This window comes from Sciurus vulgaris (genome assembly GCF_902686455.1).
Source record: "Sciurus vulgaris genome assembly, chromosome: 3".
Classification (NCBI taxonomy): domain Eukaryota; kingdom Metazoa; phylum Chordata; class Mammalia; order Rodentia; family Sciuridae; genus Sciurus; species Sciurus vulgaris.
Genome location: NC_136463.1, coordinates 57,352,880 through 57,369,559, shown reverse-complemented (window position 1 = coordinate 57,369,559; position 16,680 = coordinate 57,352,880). Strand labels below are relative to the sequence as shown.

At 51.4% G+C, this 16,680-nt stretch overlaps 3 protein-coding genes across 7 annotated transcripts; 1 reads left to right on the top strand and 2 right to left on the bottom strand.

The window, feature by feature from the left end:
- Window positions 1-356: 356 nt before the first annotated feature.
- On the bottom strand, window positions 357-6,641 carry ENO3 (enolase 3). Of its 4 annotated transcripts, none has more exons than XM_079132442.1 (12): window positions 6,603-6,641; window positions 5,317-5,403; window positions 4,965-5,060; window positions 4,751-4,809; window positions 4,517-4,586; window positions 4,016-4,149; window positions 2,730-2,952; window positions 2,421-2,618; window positions 1,653-1,854; window positions 795-903; window positions 592-650; window positions 357-508 (listed from the first exon to the last, which is right to left on the bottom strand). In XM_079132442.1, exons 1-12 carry the CDS (start codon window positions 6,616-6,618, stop codon window positions 439-441), a joined length of 1,323 nt encoding a protein of 440 aa, XP_078988568.1. In that variant the 5' UTR covers window positions 6,619-6,641; the 3' UTR covers window positions 357-438. The 4 variants fall into 4 exon arrangements, with proteins under 4 accessions (XP_078988568.1, XP_078988569.1, XP_078988570.1 ...); XM_079132443.1 differs by lacking the exon at window positions 6,603-6,641 and adding an exon at window positions 6,019-6,144; XM_079132444.1 differs by lacking the exon at window positions 5,317-5,403 and having other exon boundaries at window positions 6,603-6,637.
- A 2,049-nt stretch (window positions 6,642-8,690) lies between these two features.
- Window positions 8,691-11,797, top strand: PFN1 (profilin 1). The gene is made up of 3 exons (XM_079132461.1): window positions 8,691-8,984; window positions 10,390-10,582; window positions 11,414-11,797. Exons 1-3 carry the CDS (start codon window positions 8,853-8,855, stop codon window positions 11,509-11,511), a joined length of 423 nt encoding a protein of 140 aa, XP_078988587.1. The 5' UTR covers window positions 8,691-8,852; the 3' UTR covers window positions 11,512-11,797.
- Window positions 11,798-12,386: 589 nt separating this feature from the next.
- Window positions 12,387-16,642, bottom strand: RNF167 (ring finger protein 167). Of its 2 annotated transcripts, XM_079132446.1 has the most exons (10): window positions 16,487-16,642; window positions 15,851-16,349; window positions 15,690-15,770; window positions 14,725-14,850; window positions 14,537-14,624; window positions 14,253-14,343; window positions 13,926-14,031; window positions 13,697-13,790; window positions 12,972-13,052; window positions 12,387-12,894 (listed from the first exon to the last, which is right to left on the bottom strand). In XM_079132446.1, exons 2-10 carry the CDS (start codon window positions 15,932-15,934, stop codon window positions 12,584-12,586), a joined length of 1,062 nt encoding a protein of 353 aa, XP_078988572.1. In that variant the 5' UTR covers window positions 15,935-16,349; window positions 16,487-16,642; the 3' UTR covers window positions 12,387-12,583. The 2 variants fall into 2 exon arrangements, with proteins under 2 accessions (XP_078988572.1, XP_078988573.1); XM_079132447.1 differs by lacking the exon at window positions 16,487-16,642 and having other exon boundaries at window positions 14,777-14,850; window positions 15,851-16,006.
- Between the last annotated feature and the right edge of the window lie 38 nt (window positions 16,643-16,680).

The following is a 16,680-nucleotide window of genomic DNA, read 5'->3' as shown; positions in this document are numbered from 1 at the left end:
TAATGCAGCTCAGTGATAGGCCTGACCCAGCTTTCCCCTCACAGTGCTGGCAGGTCCTTCAGTGCTGCTTTTTCTACTCCTACCTTTCTCATAGAGCTGATTCCTTGCTCCATCAACACCTCTTCAGCTGCATTTCACCTACAGGACTTACTTTCCCTGGCTTCCCTCCAAAATATGATCTTCTCTGTTTAGATCCACCCAGCTTCCCCTGGGGTCCCTCACTTCCTCTTATCTTAGCAGGTTTACACATCTATTCTGTGCCTCCCTTCCATCCCTGGACCTATCCACCTCCTGTCTTTCCCAGCCCAGAGCTGAACATCTCCTTTCTTCCTCCCACAAACAAACACACCACAGTCTACTTTGGCACCAGTGTTTATTTGTGGGAAAAGGGCTTGAAGGCCTGGGTCTGTCCAGTGGGTTCCTTGGGTCTCCAGCTTCTCACTTGGCCTTTGGGTTACGGAACTTTCGTCCAGCAAAGACAGCCTTGTCCCCAAGAGCCTCCTCAATCCTAGAACACAAAAGTCAGAGCTGCCACCTTCCAACCTAGTAGCCCTCAGCTCCTCAATATCCAGGCCACTGTCCCAGTTGTACCTCATGAGTTGGTTGTATTTGGCCAGACGTTCTGAACGGCAAGGGGCACCAGTCTTGATCTGAGATAGGAAGTAGGATTTAGAAGTTTGGAGGGGTTAGGCTCAGCTCCAAGGGAGCAGCCTTTGGTGGCATTCAATTCAGGGGCAAGCCGAGAACCCCAAGAAAATTTGGTCAAACACTCAGTAAAGGGAAACCCTGAGTACCTGTCCTGTGCAGAGTCCCACCACGAGGTCAGCAATGAATGTGTCCTCAGTCTCCCCAGAACGGTGGCTCACCATCACCCCCCAGCCGTTAGACTGAGCCAGTTTGCAGCTGAGTAGAGAGAATATCTGGTAAGGCCTTGTGTGAACTCCTCAGTGGGAAAGCTAGGAGGTAGGTAGGGCTTTTTTTCCCTTCTATTTTGGGTTGTGGGCATGTTGCAGAGAAGACAGTGACCAAGTTCTTTGGGTAGCATGAGAGAAGAGATTTCTAGTCTTGACTTGGGGCTTCTGAGATGCTGATGGAGAGAACAGAACTTGGGAAACAAGAATGGCATAGGCTGGGGTGGGAGACAAGGCAGGGCCACAGCAGTAAAATGAGGTCAGACCAAGTGTTAGTCAAAGCCTTGAAGTCAAAAAGATATAGGTGAAGCTGGGGCCATGGTGGCACACGCCTGTAATTACAGTGGCTTGGGAGGTTGAGGCAGGAGGACAGCAAGTTCAAAGCCTGCCTCAGTAACTTGGTGAGTCTCTATGTGACTTAGAGCCTGTCTCAAAATAAATAAAGAGGGCTGGGAATGTGGCTCAGTGGTTAAGCACCCCTGGGTTCAATTCCCAGTACCAAAAAAAAGAAGGTATGGGTGAGGCTGAGGATGTAGCTCAGTGATATACAGCCCTTGCCTAGCTTGTGCAAGGCCCTGGGTTCCATCACCAATACCACAAAAACAAAAGAAAGAGAAAGTAGTGTGGATGGGTCAGGTGCCAGGGAAAGGTAGACTTAGATTAGTGGGCAGGACTTGCTGGAGTGGACAGAGCTGGGGCTGAGAGTGGCCATGGTGAGCCCCACAGGCAGAAGGCACTCACGCCTGGATGGATTCAGTCACCGAGCCGATCTGGTTGACTTTCAGAAGCAGGCAGTTGCAGGCCTTCTTCTCAACAGCCTGGGCAATCCTCTTGGGGTTGGTGACTGTGAGGTCATCCCCCACGATCTGGATGTTCACCCCCGAGAGGAATGAGGTCCATGTGGCCCAGTCATCCTGGTCAAAGGGGTCCTCAATAGAGACCACTAGTGAGGATAAAGGGCAGTCAGGGTTAGAGTCAGAATAAACCTCATGGAGGGATGACAGGTAACAGAATCTACACTGACTGACCCAGGGCTGAGGAATGGAAGGAAATGAGTCATGGCAAAGCTGGGCACTGAAGTCAGTGTATAAGGCAGTTGCAGGGGACTCGGGTAGACTACTGGAACACCTCAGACTCTCATTAGTATAGTTCTTTTCTTTCTTTTTTCTTTGTGATACTGGGGGTTGAACCCAGGGTCTAACTTACGTGAGGCAAGTGCTCTGCCACTGAGATACATCCCAGCCTTTTATATTTTTTTAATTTTGGGACAGGGTCTTGCTAAACTGCCTTTTAATGTTTTTTTCTTTCTTTCCTTATTATTATTATTATCATCATTATTATTTTGAGCGTAAAAGAGTAGGATTTATTCAAGTGAGAAGAAAAGACACTGAGTTCCCACAGGGCAAGGGGGACCCAATAGGGGTTGCCCTGGTCTTAAACATTCAATCCTCTTGCCTCAGCCTCCCAAGTAGCTGGGATTACAGGGGTGCGCGACTGCGCTTGGCTCACCAGGATAATTTTTGATGAAGCTCTTGTAAAGTTCCCCAAGCTTCTCCCCTGTGATGTGCCGGGCAGGGTCATCAGGTGATTTGAAGTCAAGGTCATACTTCCCATTGCGATAGAATTCAGATGCTGCCACATCCATGCCAATCACCACCTTGTCTGGATAACCAGCTGCCTGGATGGCCGTCTTCAGCAGCTCCAGAGCTGGGAGGGAAGCAAGAGAGGACCTGAGACTCTAGTGCCCTGTCTCTAAGCCTTTCTTTCCTCTTCCCCAGGAATCCAGGGGTTTTGCACCCCAGGGTGCTCAGCACTGACCTTCATTGTTTTCCAAGATGTTGGGTGCAAAGCCGCCCTCATCCCCTACATTAGTGGCATCCTTCCCATACTTGGACTTGATGACCCCCTTGAGGTGGTGATAGACCTCAGCACCAATGCGCATGGCTTCCTTGAAGGAGCTGGCTCCCACAGGCAGAATCATGAACTCTTGCATGGCCAGCTTGTTTCCAGCATGGGAGCCCCCATTGATCACATTGAAGGCCTGGGATATGGAAAGGGTACTCAGACCTAGGCTGGGGCATGAGGGATTAAGCAAGGCTGGGTGCTCAAGACTGAACCCTGGTTTTCCTACTTCCTAGCTGAGTGGTCTAGGATGAGTAATTTTCCTCCTCAGAGGCTTTTCCCCCTTCTTTTCTATAAAATGGGGACAATACCAATTTCCCTGTATTTCCCTGTAGAATTTTTTTCTTTTTTTCTTTCTTTTTTTCTTTTTTTTTTTGGTATTATTAGGGACTGAACCCAAGGCCTTGCACATGCTAGACAAATGCTCTACCACTAGTACCAAGTACTTTTTATTTTTGAAATAGGGTCTCACTATGTTGACCAAGCTGGCCCCAAACTTTTGATCCTGCCTCAGCCTCCTGAGTATTTGGATAAACTGCTGACAGTTTCATGAAACAGTTCTAAGAGCTTAACAAAAATTAGCTCATGTCATTCTCAAAATATCTCTTATTAGCTGGGTACTATTATTACTTCCTACTTTATAGATGAGGAAACTGAGGCATAAAGAGGTTAAATAATTTGCCTGAGACCTCACTAATAAACATGGAAGGCCAAGATCAGAATCCAGGAGGTCCTCTCTAGAGTCCATACTCTTATACAGTTATCTTCCTAGTAAGTAACAGTAAATGGTAACATTATTATTAAAATTAAATTCAAAGAGTTTCCAATTAAGAGGGCATTGGTTTAATAAGGATATGAGAGATACAAAGAAAATGCCAAGTTCCTTGCCATGAAATAGCTTGTCATCTAATGGGGGTTGCGGGTGCAAGAGTGAAATGAGGTCAGAGTATGGAACCTAGGATTGGAATGTGAAGGAACCAGGTTACATAGCCAGGAAAGGAAGCAGAGGGGCTTAGGGAATGTTTGGATTGTGGGAAAGAAGGAGGGGCTACAGTGTGAGCACAGCTGGGGAGAGTTTTGATTTCAGGAAACCCTTCTTTGGAGCTGAGTCTGAAAGGTAGATTTTCCAAAGGCTGCTTAAGTACCCCTTGCTGGGTGGGGGCAGCTGTCACCCAGGATTTGGCAGTAGCTGCCACACTCACAGGCACTGGGAGTACGAGGTCAGGGTTCCCTGCAAGATCTGCGATGTGTCGGTAAAGTGGGACGCCCTTCTCCGCTGCTCCTGCCTTACACACAGCCAAGGACACGCCCAGGATGGCATTGGCCCCAAACTTGGCTGAAAAGAGGCAAGTGGGAAGGAAGGATAAGAGCTTTTCCTGCAGGGTCTGGAATTATTTCCTTGAACATCCCCCTATGGTCACCCCAGGAAGAATCTAGAGCTCCAAACCACTAAGCATTGAAAGTTTGTTCTCTCTCCAGTGGCCTGAGGCACTCTGAGAGTCAGCTTCACATCTGTCCACAACCAACCGAGGCTTGGCAGAGGACAGACCTCAGAAAATGCCTGTGGAATGAATAAAAAAGTCATCCAGCTCTGATGTACCCCAAAATGTGGGACGCAGAAATAACCCCAACCAGACCTCAGTCCCTGGGGTCTCTCCAATCCCCACACCCCACTCCTTTCCCACCTCTGGCCCTTCACTCACACTTATTCTCAGTCCCATCCAGCTCAATCATAAATTTGTCAACTTTTTCTTGATCCACAACACTTAATTTCTGGAAAGACAGGTTTGAAGAGGAGAGGGCAGAGGTCAGATTTCTCAGGAGTCAGTGTACGTACAGAAGCAAGGACAAGTGAAAATATTTGGGGGAGAGGGACTGCCTGCGTGAGGCTCAGGAGCATAGAGAGGAGGGAAGGGAGAGCTGGCTCCAACACTTGCCTTTTCCAGCAGAGCAGGGCCTAGAGTCTTATTGATGTGCTCCACAGCCTTTAGCACTCCTAAAGGGCCGGAGGAAGGGGTTCAGATTTCTAAGTCAATCAGAGTGCTTCCCACATACCCCGGCTTCTTAAGGACTTTGTGTTCCAGTCCTCTACCCCTGTGTGCCTATGTCCTGAAACCATTCACACAGGTTCTAGCATAGGTCTTGGCTCACCTTTCCCCAGATATCGTGATTTGTCTCCATCTCTCAGTTCCAGAGCTTCATAGATACCTGTGGAAGCTCCACTGGGCACAGCTGCTCGGAATCGACCTGAGGCAAGGGGTACTGAAGATCAGAGAGTTCCACCCACCCACCACAAAGGGCTGAGTTCTCCCTGAGCCCAGGAACAGGAGACAGTGCAAGAGACACCCTCTTCTCCCAGCTCCAAGTTGGAAGAGGAGGACCTGGGGAAAAATCTGGGGAAGGGGACCCCAGAGAAAGAACAGTTGTAATATGGAGCTGGGGGACAAAGGCCATGTGGGGTTGTAATCTTCAGAAGCAAATCAATTCAATGGGCCTGTGTTACCCTTGGCGGTGTACAGGTCAACCTCCACCGTGGGGTTACCCCTGGAGTCCAAGATTTCCCGGGCAAAGATTTTCTGCATGGCCATGGCTGCACAACAAGAAGAAAGTGTGGACAGTTGATCCCTTGAGGAACCAGAAATCCCTTGCCCTTTAAGAGTCTTCCCCACCCCAAGAAGGCAGGTGCTGGAGCTAAAAATACCCCATAAAAAGGTCACAGACCAGAGAGAGAGGCACAGCTCCCCCCACCCCCCCTCAGAACAGCTCCTATTGCACCTTCCCATCCTAAGAATTCAGGGGCCTCTGCCTTGTAACTCCTCAGATTCCATCCCTCCCTGAACCCCCCCACCTCCCCAAAAGCTGCACTTGTGCCTTCTCTTTCCACTCTTCTGCTCAAGTAATCTGTTCTCCATGGCTTCCTAGTGAAATTGGTGTTTTCCTCTATGATTATGTTTCTGCTCCCAAATCCTGGCAGGCCCCAAATTCTCTACCTGGCTCCAGCTCTTAAAAATGCTACTCTGTTCATCCCTACTCTCTTCAGAGTTTCCTTTCCCCATATCCTTGGGTATTCCAGTGTTTGTGCCATACTGCTTGCTCTAGCCCCACCACTCTTTCAAGCACCCCCAGTCCCAAGAAACTTCCCCCACTTTCTCTAAAGGGAAACCACCCGCATCTCCACACCCTGAACATGTAAGTTTCACCAGACCTGGGATGTCTTCCCTGGGGCTTTGGATGAAGCTCCAAGTTAGGTGGCAGCTGGGACAGTGTCAGCTCACCCCCTCTCAGGCTGGGCATTTATCCCCTGCCACCCTGTCCCCCAGCCAGCCCCGCCTCTCTCTCACTCCATCCTCCCCCCTCCACACTGGGCTGGCTGCCAAGTGCCCACTACTGCCTAAAGCAGCTTTTGGCCCTGGGCACCTGCCCCCCACCCAAAAGTTAATGACTACCTCCCCACGTTCTGTGTCTCCCGATAAAAATTCGTATTTTTAATTCTACACTTTGAGAGGTGCAGAGGAGGGGATTCAGACTGGAGGGTCTTTCTCGTCCCCAGGATTATATTCCCCCTTTGCAAAGGTTAAAGAGGAACTAATGCCCTTTAGGAAAGGCCAGGGGTAACCTGAGCCCTGCAGGGCTGGGGAGGGGGCCGGGAAGAGGGGCTTGCAGGATTGACATTCACACATGCTCAGCTCATTCCGCAGGTCTCTTGGCCACAGCGGGGGAAGGGACTGGGGCCAGCTCTTAAGTCTAAGTGGAAACCCCCCACTCACCCACAAGGCTAGAAGGCCTTACCTCTTAGGGTCCTCATAAGGGCCACTCTCGGCGCCACCCCATCCTAACTCTCCAGGCCAGCAAAGGCTGGAGGCCGGGGGGAGGGGGGTGAGAGGGAGGCCGGTAGACGAATTTAGACCAGCCCTGTGAGATGGCCCAGAGCCCGACTGATAGTGCTGGGACAGCATTTGTAGCCCAATGCGTATCTAGTCGGTCAGAAATCCCTTTTCCTATAGACTTTGAGCGCTTCAAAGCGCGGCCCCTGACCATCAATGAATGGTGTTGTATCAGAGTGAAAAAAAAAAAAAAAAATGAATGAACGCGAGGAGAGGGTGGCTTGGGGTCGGTCCTGCAGACTACTTGCAGCACTGCAGGATGTTTGTCTCTGCACTAGGTAACTCTCTCCGCCTTGGCGGGTATCTGGGGAGTGTAGAGTCTGCTCGGAGTTCTCCAGCCTCCAGGGTCGGCCGACGGGCCGCAATCACCCAGGCGCCTCCGCTCAGTCTCGGAGGCTCCTCCCGCCGGCGCCCGATCTGCTTGAGCCAGGTGACTCACCTCGTAGGCCCTTTCCCGAGCTCTCCTCCCTGCCCCGCCTGCCCCACGGGGGTCAGTCTCCCCGCCCCCACCCCAGGAATCCTACCTGCCCCGGGTCTACCATCTCGCCCCTCCCCCCTTATCTCGGGCCGCTCCCTCCGGGATTTTTCCACCCCGGGGTGGAGGGTGTGTGGGCCAGAGTTCAGGAGATGGCGGGAGGGAAGGGCCGCCACGTGCCCGAGCTCGGCCCCGCCCGAGCCTGTCAGTGACTCAGCCACGCGGCTGTCGAGGAACACAAGCTCGGGGGGCGTCAGACTCCAGAGGTTCGAGATGGATGCTGGGGGACCACACTCTGTCTTGAAAAACCAGAGGGAAAAGGATCCTTGTGCCGCCCGGGAAGCGCGCCAAGTAATCTCCGCGCCCCTCCCCAAGGGACCGGAAGCGGCCAAGCCCCTCAGCAGCAAGGGGCTAGAAGAGTTAGGTCACCGAAGCCAGCGCATCTCTTTAGCGTTTGGTAGCGAGCAACTGATCGCACATAAGGACTTTTTAGCATGAGTTTTACTGGAAAAGACTAATAACCAATAAACCCAAAGTTGAAGGGACTTTCGCCCTATTGAAAAAGTTGCCAACCTTGAAGCCTTAGTATTCTTCCGCTTTGAAAAATTAGTCCCTCCCGTCTCGTCCCGAGGGCGCCAGCGCTCAGTGACCTCGGAAGAGGCAGACCAAGGGGCACGGCTGGTGCCCCTTGAGCAGGGATGGGACTTGGGGCGAGGCCCTGGGCTGAGCCGATCCAGGGAAGGGATAATTCCCGGGAGTGGATGCTCTCGAACGAATCTAATCTGTGCGTTCTGGGTAGACGCTGGGGACAAATACCCCAGGTGGGTACCTTTAGCCCTGAAAACGACCCGGGTATTTTGTCAAATTCCTTCCAGCTCCTGTGTTGCTTAAATAAGTAATAATATTAAGAGTGGAGAGGTGGCAGCGCGCACGCCTGCGCTCCCGCCCCTTCCGCCTGGCGGGAGACACGTACCCCGCCCGCCTTCCTCCCCAGGAAGGTCCCTATCCGTCTCTCCCGGCGCGCGCCCGCACAGCGGCCGCCAGCCCCAACCGCCCCACGCGCCGTCACTCCCTGCCCCGGCGCAGGCGCGGGCGCACGCGCCGCCGCCGCCCGCCGTTCCTTCCCTCCGGCGGAGGTGGGGGAAGGAGGAGTCGTTCTGTTTAACCCTGAGTTCCCCGAACTCTAATTTGCTCAATTTGCATTTTGCTAATTCTTCCTCCTTTCTCTTTTCTTCCGTTCTCTGTCTCATTCCTTTCCCCTATACCAAAGTCTGGTTTGTGTCCAGTGCCGACTGGGGCGAGCCTTATCCTCTCCCCCGCCACCCCCAACCCCCAACCCCCAGCCATTTTTATAGCTTTCCATCGAACTCTGCAAATTTTGCAATAGGGGGAGGGATTTTTAAAATTTCATTTGCAAACTTCGGTATCTGGGCAGACGGGGGGGAGGGAGGGAATGGGGAGCAAGCCCCGCCCCTACCGCCCATTACAAATAAAAATCCGGGGGGGGGGGAGGAGCAGGAAGTGGCGGTGCGAGGGCTGCTGCACAGCTAGCAGAGCCGCGGTCCGGACGGCAGCGCGTGCCCCAAGCTCTCCGCCTTCCCCCGCCCGCCAGTCCGAGGCAGCCCGAGCCCAGCCCGCAGCCCCAGCAGCAGCGCCGAGAGCAGTCCCAGCAGCAGCGCCATGGCCGGGTGGAACGCCTACATCGACAACCTCATGGCGGACGGGACCTGTCAGGACGCGGCCATCGTGGGCTACAAGGACTCGCCCTCCGTCTGGGCCGCCGTCCCCGGAAAAACCTTCGTGAACATCACGGTACTGCGAGCCTTGCGCGGTTCGGGGCACTGGCCGGCCTTGGATCCTGAGGAAGGGACTTGGGTGGGGGCGGGCGCGGTCTAGGGAGAGCAGCGAAAGGCCGTGACTAGGTGCCTGCCCTGGAAGCGGCGCGAATGGCGGCTGCACGTGAGCAGGTTCCTCAGTGCCCCCCAGTCCTACGCCCCTGGCGGCGGCACCCATCCCGCTTGCTGCCCCGTTTTCTGCGACGGGGCGTTACATCCGGGGCATACAGGGCGGGGAGGGGCGCGCCGCCCGGTGCGGCGGCCCACTTCCGCCTCTTCCAGGGCGGGGCGGGCGCGCGTTGCAATTTTAACCAGGGATTGTGATTGAGACGGGACTTGGAGCCTCATGACTCTCCTTTAGGCTGTGAACTCACGTCTCGTCCACCATTGTTTTTTATTATGCGGATTGGAGACCCGGCGCAGGGCCTTGGGCCCATGCCTGTCCTTCGTGGGTTCCCTGCCCCTCCCAACCCCGTTAGAGAGGGCGAGGCCACCACACACACCCCCAACTCGGCACGTTGTCCTCAGCCTTCCTATGAGGCCATTCCCGGAAGTCCCTTCGCCCTTCCTTCCCGCCATTCGGCAGGACCTGGGGCAAGGGAACTTTGTAAGAAGTTCAGAGATGGTATAAGTCAAGGAATAAGGGATGACCGCTGCTGTCTCCTACCACCTCCCTTGGCCACACTGCCCGGAAGTGGGGAGGGGGAGCGGAAGTTCGAAAGGGGGGAAGGGGATTTCCGGGCGGGAGGGGACCGGATATAGGGGTTTGGGGTGTAAGGGGGAGGAGGAGAAAGGTTCCCTAGGGTATCTAGACCCGAGAGTTGGCTTACCCGTCTGCTCACCCACCCCCTTCAAAACTTTTCCAACTTTCCTGGAAAGCCCCCAGGGGTCTGTTTCCTCATCTTGGGACATAGATACCTGAATCTAAACTCTAGGTTACTTGGAGACCCAGGCGTCCGAGTTCCTAACATCTCCTGCAGAACCTTTGACCAAATAAGGGCAAAGTTGCTTTCTCTTGCTTTGCCCGCCCCCTCCCTTCCCCTCTCCGCTTCTGCTTTTCCTAAAGGAGAGTTCTGAGCATCCAAAGGCTCCCCACTTTTCTCACTGTCTTTTGGCCCCCTATATTTCTTAGATTTGCTTTCGATATTAAAACACTGAGATCTACTTCTCCAGAGGATTATGTTATCCCTGGTCCCATTTAGAGAGTTCGAGGATGGTATTTTTTGCAGCAACTTTCCACAGTACTAAAGTGTTTCTCAGATATCATTGACGTGTACCATACCCCCAGAACTATAACTTCCAAAGCAGTAGGAGAGGTAGGTTTTAGAGAACAGTGAGAAACTTGGTGCATTAGCTTCATGGGTGCTTGATTCCTTTTCTAGCCAGCTGAGGTTGGTGTCCTGGTTGGCAAAGACCGGTCAAGTTTTTTCGTGAATGGGCTGACACTTGGGGGCCAGAAATGTTCTGTGATCCGGGACTCACTGCTGCAGGATGGGGAATTTACCATGGATCTTCGTACCAAGAGCACCGGTGGAGCCCCCACCTTCAATGTCACTGTCACCATGACTGCCAAGAGTGAGTTTGTCTTTTACCCTTTTTTTTTTTTTTTTTTTTTTTTTTAAACATCTGAGATACATAATGTACCTCTTTCCATTCCTCTTGGGTACTTTTTCTGTGACTTTGTTTTGAAGAGGGTCCCACCAGCATTCTACTCTGTCTGCTGGAACCCTGGATAGTCCCTCCAGTTCCAGTTCTATCTCAGTTCCTCATCTTATGAAGAAGTTGAACTGCATTGCCTTTTTTTTTTTTTCTTCCTGGTACTGAGGATTGGACCCTGGGGTGCTTTACCCCACTCAGTTGCATCCCCAGTTCTCTTGACTTTGAGACAGTGTTGCTGAGTTGCCCAGGCTGGCCTCAAACTTGTAATCCTCCTGCCTCAGCCTCCCAAATTGCTGGGATCACAGGCCTTTGCCACTGCTACTTGACTCCCCTGTATTACTTCTTTAGTTTTTTCCTGCCTTGAGCATTTTCAAATTAGAAACTCATTTTCTTGGAGTAGGTAGATTGTTAGAACCTAAGTCAGCATTTAGCTCTGCTCTTTTGAACTGTTTTTTGTTAAAACAGGCTCTTCCATAACCACTTCTAGCCTGAACACAAGAGCCTATATAGTCTGAGCTGTTGACCCCTAAATTTTAGCCTGTTCCTCTCTAGTCTTTAAGCTTGATTTTCTCCTTTTGAAAAGCCCTATTGTTTCAGGTTGACTGACAGCCTGCCTGTGTGTGGGGGGGGGGGGTGGGAGGGATGAGGTTGGGTTACAGCCCCCAGGGCTGGACAGCTGCTGAACAGCTGGCAGAGGGGGTGGAATTGTGACACCTGGGTCCTAGCCTCCTTTCTCTTTTCCTCCAGCGCTAGTCCTGCTGATGGGCAAAGAAGGTGTCCACGGTGGTTTGATCAACAAGAAATGTTATGAAATGGCTTCCCACCTGCGGCGTGCCCAGTACTGACCTCGTCTGTCCCTTCCCTCACCACTCCCCACAGCTTTTGCACCCCCTCCCTCCCATACACACACATATACCATTTTTATTTTTTGGGCCATTACCCCATATCCCTTATTGCTGCCAAAACCACGGGCTGGGGCTGGGGCTGGGGCCGGGGCCGGGGCTGGATGGAAAGATACCTCCCCCTTACCCATACCCCTCCTGTGTGTGGTTGGAAAAAATTTTTTTCTCATTTTTGTTTTTTGTTTTGTTTTTGTTTTTTGGGTTTTTTTTTTTTTTTTTTTTTTTTTTTGAATAAAAAAGATTCTACTAACAAGGTGCTACATGATTTGAGCTTAGGTATCAGAAGAGGGACAAGCACTGTGATATACTTCCTTGATCCTGGCTCAGGGTCAGGAACAGAATTAAGGCACTATGAAGTCCAGGTATTTGAGCTTCCTGCCTCCATGTCTAGGATTGAGCCCTTCACACTACTTCCATTTTTCTGCTCTATACCCATGTCCAGGTGGCCTACCCACTCCACAGTGGTATTTCCAGGCCTAGGTCCTCCAGCATGTGCTAGTTGAATTGGTAGATAATGGAATAGTCATTCAGACCAGAGAATGGGTCCAAGCCTGCGGGCAAGGCAGGCAGGGCCAGTTGAGTCATCCTCATGTGTAGGTGGGGTTCCCCCCTCTGAGTCACAGCAAATGCTTGTTGGGGCTGTCCCCATGACTACAGGTTAGACTCTTCCAGGATTCCCCTGCCCCTCTGTACAGAAAAAAAAAAAAAAAATTAATGGGGATGGGGATGTATATTGGTTGTAAGAGTGCATACCTAGCATGCACAAAGCCCTGGCTTCACTTTGATCCCCACATCTTAGGGTGAAAAAATATTCTTAGTCCACAAAAACAGTTTTATTAACTCATGTGAAGACTCAGTCCCCTTTGAACCCTCCCCAATATACAACCCCTGAAAAGGACAGGGCCAGATAAAGGAAAAACCTAAGCTGAGAATGTTCCCTATCCCAGAATTTATAAGACTGGAGGAAGAGGGCCTGTGCAAATAGGTTACAGAGATGCCAGGTGTGGGGGAGTTATTAGACAAGGATGGCAGAAGAGGAGGAAGAAGAAGAAGGAGAAGGTGGGGGATCTGTTGAGGGCCCAGGAAAAACAAGGGGGGCTGGAGCTAGGGAGCCAAAAGAAGTAGGAAGAGTGGGGCTGGAGCCCAGGAGTGGGGTCCGTTCTGAGGCAGGGTTGTCCCTTGGCTCCCCTTCCTCATCGCCCTCTTCTTGCCCCTGAGTTTCTTCCTCTTCCTCATCCCCAGGACCCCGATGAACGGGCTGCTTGCAGATGGGGCAGGTCTTCCGAGTCTGAGTAAGCCAGGGGTCCACACAGCGACTGTGATAGGCTGTAGAGAGGAATGAGTTCAGGTACTTGGTGCCTTTGGATGGGGTGAGGGAAAGGCACAGGTAGTGAAGGCCTCACCATGAGCACAGGGAAGTACCCGCAACTTGTCCCCATCTTCATATTCATCCAGGCAAATGGCACAGACATCATACTGGTCTCCTGGGTTAGAAAAAGGAATCTAGTCCTTCACTGAGCCATTCTGAACTGGGCCCATGAGAACTCTGGGAGGCCTGCTGTAGAACTAAGCCCTTCAAAAAAGTTCCCTTGTTCTTCAGAGTCAGTGGAAGAGCTAAAACTGAAATAAGCAGGATAAAGGCCAGGGTAGAACATGAAAGACTGAGGTGGAAGGGACAAGCAAAGAGAAGCAGAGCTGAGAAGGGAAGTGGGTTTGGGGGAGGTGATGTGAGGGTGGAGAGAGAGGGAGTGGGAGGAGTGGAAACAGGGGCAGGACTTCTGCTATAGCCTTATATGGGCACCAAGGGCTCCAAGGCCTGAAAACTCAACCCTTACCAGTTTCTTCTGACAATCCTCCCCACTTTACATTTCTCTGTCCTCACTTTTATGCAAGGTCTGTCCTTCCATTATTCCCCACAACTATTCCACTTAAAGTTTTCTTAGTCCTCTTTACTTTCTATCTCATGCTCTTATGTCCCTCTCCTATCCTCACCATATTTGTGAGTACACAAGACATCTCATACTGCCACCTTTTTCTGCCATCTTTGTGCTCCTTATCTAAGGGTTAGGGGGTCTAACTCCTTCAGAAACCAAGTAAGATATGGGCAAGGCCCTCCCTAGATCCTCACCCTTCTGATAGTCATGGGTAGGAATCTGTTTCAGTTGCTCTTTGGTAAGTCGATTCCGCTGGAGCCGTTTCCGGTGCTGGATACAACGAACTATCTGGGGGAAAGGGGAGAGCATGGACCAGGCTTAGGGAATAAAACTGAACGGTGCAGCATCAACCACCCCACCTCCCATCTCCAATCAGGCTTTATAAGCCATAGTTTTTCCTATCAGGTTCTCTGAGCTACTCACCATTACTGCTCCCATGGCCAAAACCAGCAGTCCTACAATCCCAGTGAAAGGAATGAGGTAATAGCCCAAGGGGAAGCTATTATCTGGAACAAGAAGCACCTGGGCCCTGAGGAAAGGAAGCTCAATCTCAGAAGCAAGGAAAGCAAATGAATGAAGAAGGGACTGGGTAACTGGCTCGGGACTAGACCCATGATTGGGGAAAGGAATGGGAATAAAAAGAGGCAGGGGAGGTAGGACCTAAGACTGAATGATTGGGGCAATGAGACCTGGGTTATAGGTTGGCATGGAACTGCTGAAGGAATAATCACAAGGTGGCACATGTCCTACCCTTTCTCGTAGACAAAGAGGGCACGCAGGTACTCGGCACTCCTCTCCCCAATAAACACAGATGGGATCCATATCTGCTGCTGGATTTCCTCTGCAGGGATCAGGGTGTTACACTGGGAACTCCACCTTTTACTGCTTAAGTCCTTTGGGAACCTTGGCATTTGGTACGTTTGCCCCATTCCCACCCAAAGGACTGGCTTCTTTTCCCTAAGCCTTCAGCCCTCCCACTATCTCTTCAGTCTGAGTTCTATTGAAAATTTAGTTCTCCACATTTCCCAACTTACCACTATTCCACACCATGTTCAAAAGTTCATTGGAATTCACATTGTGTACCACAGCTGCACCATACCCAGCCTTCTGAGCATTTAGGACCTAGGGAGATAAGGCGGCATCATAGACCTTGCCTGCCTTTGTTCCTGGCTCCTTTGTTTTATACCCTCAGCTTCCCAGCTCCCGCTCCATATTCAGCAACCTTGAGGTCAAAGTTGCAGTCGAATCGTCGAAGCAGTGCAATAAAGACTGACCCGTTGACCGGGGCTGAGGGTGGTGGGGCAATGGGGCTGCAGGCGTTTTCTGGGTGAGCCTCCACAAGGAACCCCTGGGACACAGAAGCAAAAACAGTTGGACATCTCTCTAGGTTCTGCTTCCCACAGAATCCCCAAGTACATTGGCCCTGGCATACTACATGTCCTCTCACTTCCTTCTCATCCCTGGGCTCTGAGCATCCACCCAAGTCAGAAGTCTGCATCTTTTTTATCCTACAGAGGATTCAATTATAGCAAACAACATCCCTTTTCCAGATCTTCCCATTTTCCCTCTCCCTTTCCCAGATGGGCTAGCCTGTACCCCATCCTCCAGGTTAATTCAATTCTGCCCCTGGCTCCTCACTAATTAATTCAAGTTTTATAACGTTCATATCACTTTCTCTCAAGTTAATTCACATTTCTCTCTCTAGCACATGCACACTTTTTCCTTCTTACAATTTTCCAATTATGCATTTCACCCAACTGTACTGATAATCTATGGCCCAAGTTCTTGTTGTATTGCAGCCTTGCCATGAAGTACCACAGAACTGCTTATCTTTCTCACTCACTATAACCTTAAGTAACTTCTGTTCTGTTTTACCATAAAATAAATTAAGCTTCAGAGAGATTAGCTTGTCCATGTCTATACAACCAATAGCTGACTCCAGAGATCCTACTGATCAGTGCCACTTCCTCCTGTTTTTCATCTTAGTCCACTTTCAGTCTCCCTCATAATCTCGGAGTTCCACAGATGGACACTGGCTTCTACCTCCAGATTCTGGATTCCACACCAGATGCGCTCATGCGATTAGTTCTTGATTCTTCCTACCTCCATGCCTTCCTACCTCAGACATGGTTCCTGAACCCCCACCCAGGGAAGGATATGGGAAAATAGAAAAAAAGGGAAGGTCACCTGGAGTCCCTCCTGACTCAGGGTGGCCCCAAACAGAGCTGGGAGGTCTGCAAAATCCATGCTGGCATTGTGCTCCGAGGTCTGCGGACAAAAAAAATCCATGTTCCTCAACCTTCAACCTGTCCCCTCAGCACCCTTCCCCACCCGACCTTTAGACTCACCGCTCGAATGAGCCCCCGGACGGGGGTCGCTCCCCACAACACAGTAGCCACAACCACAGGAAGCGGGAAGGCCGCAGAGTGCATGGCAGCGGGGAAGAAAGGCTGAGGAGGTCGAGTCCTTGTAGAAGGGGCAGAAGTGTAGTTCTGCGCCCTCCCTGTCCCTTCAGGATCCCAGGGGTCCAACCACCCCCAGGTCCCACTTCTCAGCTACATGGGGCCACCAGGGAAAGAACCCCGACTCGGGGAGTGAACTATCCAACTCGTTTACTGGAGCTGGAAGGAAGCCACTAAATGTATCTTTTATGATATAGAGATAAAACGGATGAAGGGACCAGAGGTAAACACAGGTAACAGAAAAACTTCTGGAAGGGTAGGGGAGCTAAAGGAGGCGAGACTTCCGGCCAGGTGGGCCTTCTTCCTGTCCCCTGGAAAAGGGTTTCCGGTAAAGAAAGTCAGGCCGCTTCCAACACTGGGTGCTCAAGATGAAGGACTTCCGGTCCTAAAAGGCCAGTTAGAGGAAATGTTAGAGATGGCAAGAATGCCTGCGTAGATACAGAGAACAGCAATGCCTAAAATAGGATCTAAACGATTCCTTTTAGTGCCCGTGATCTCCCCTGTGTTGCCCTGTTTACAAACCTCTCATCCCTCTGGCCGCAGCCGCCGTACCTATAAGTCTCGCGAGAGTGATCACCCACCTCCTCTCCGCCCCGCCACTGAAATCTCTCCATCTATCGCGAGAAACCTCCGTACTGGGGCTAGTCTGACTCGCTCTCGCGAGATTTCCCAATAAACTCTGTAGTTTCCCTCGACTGTAATTCGGTAAAAACTGC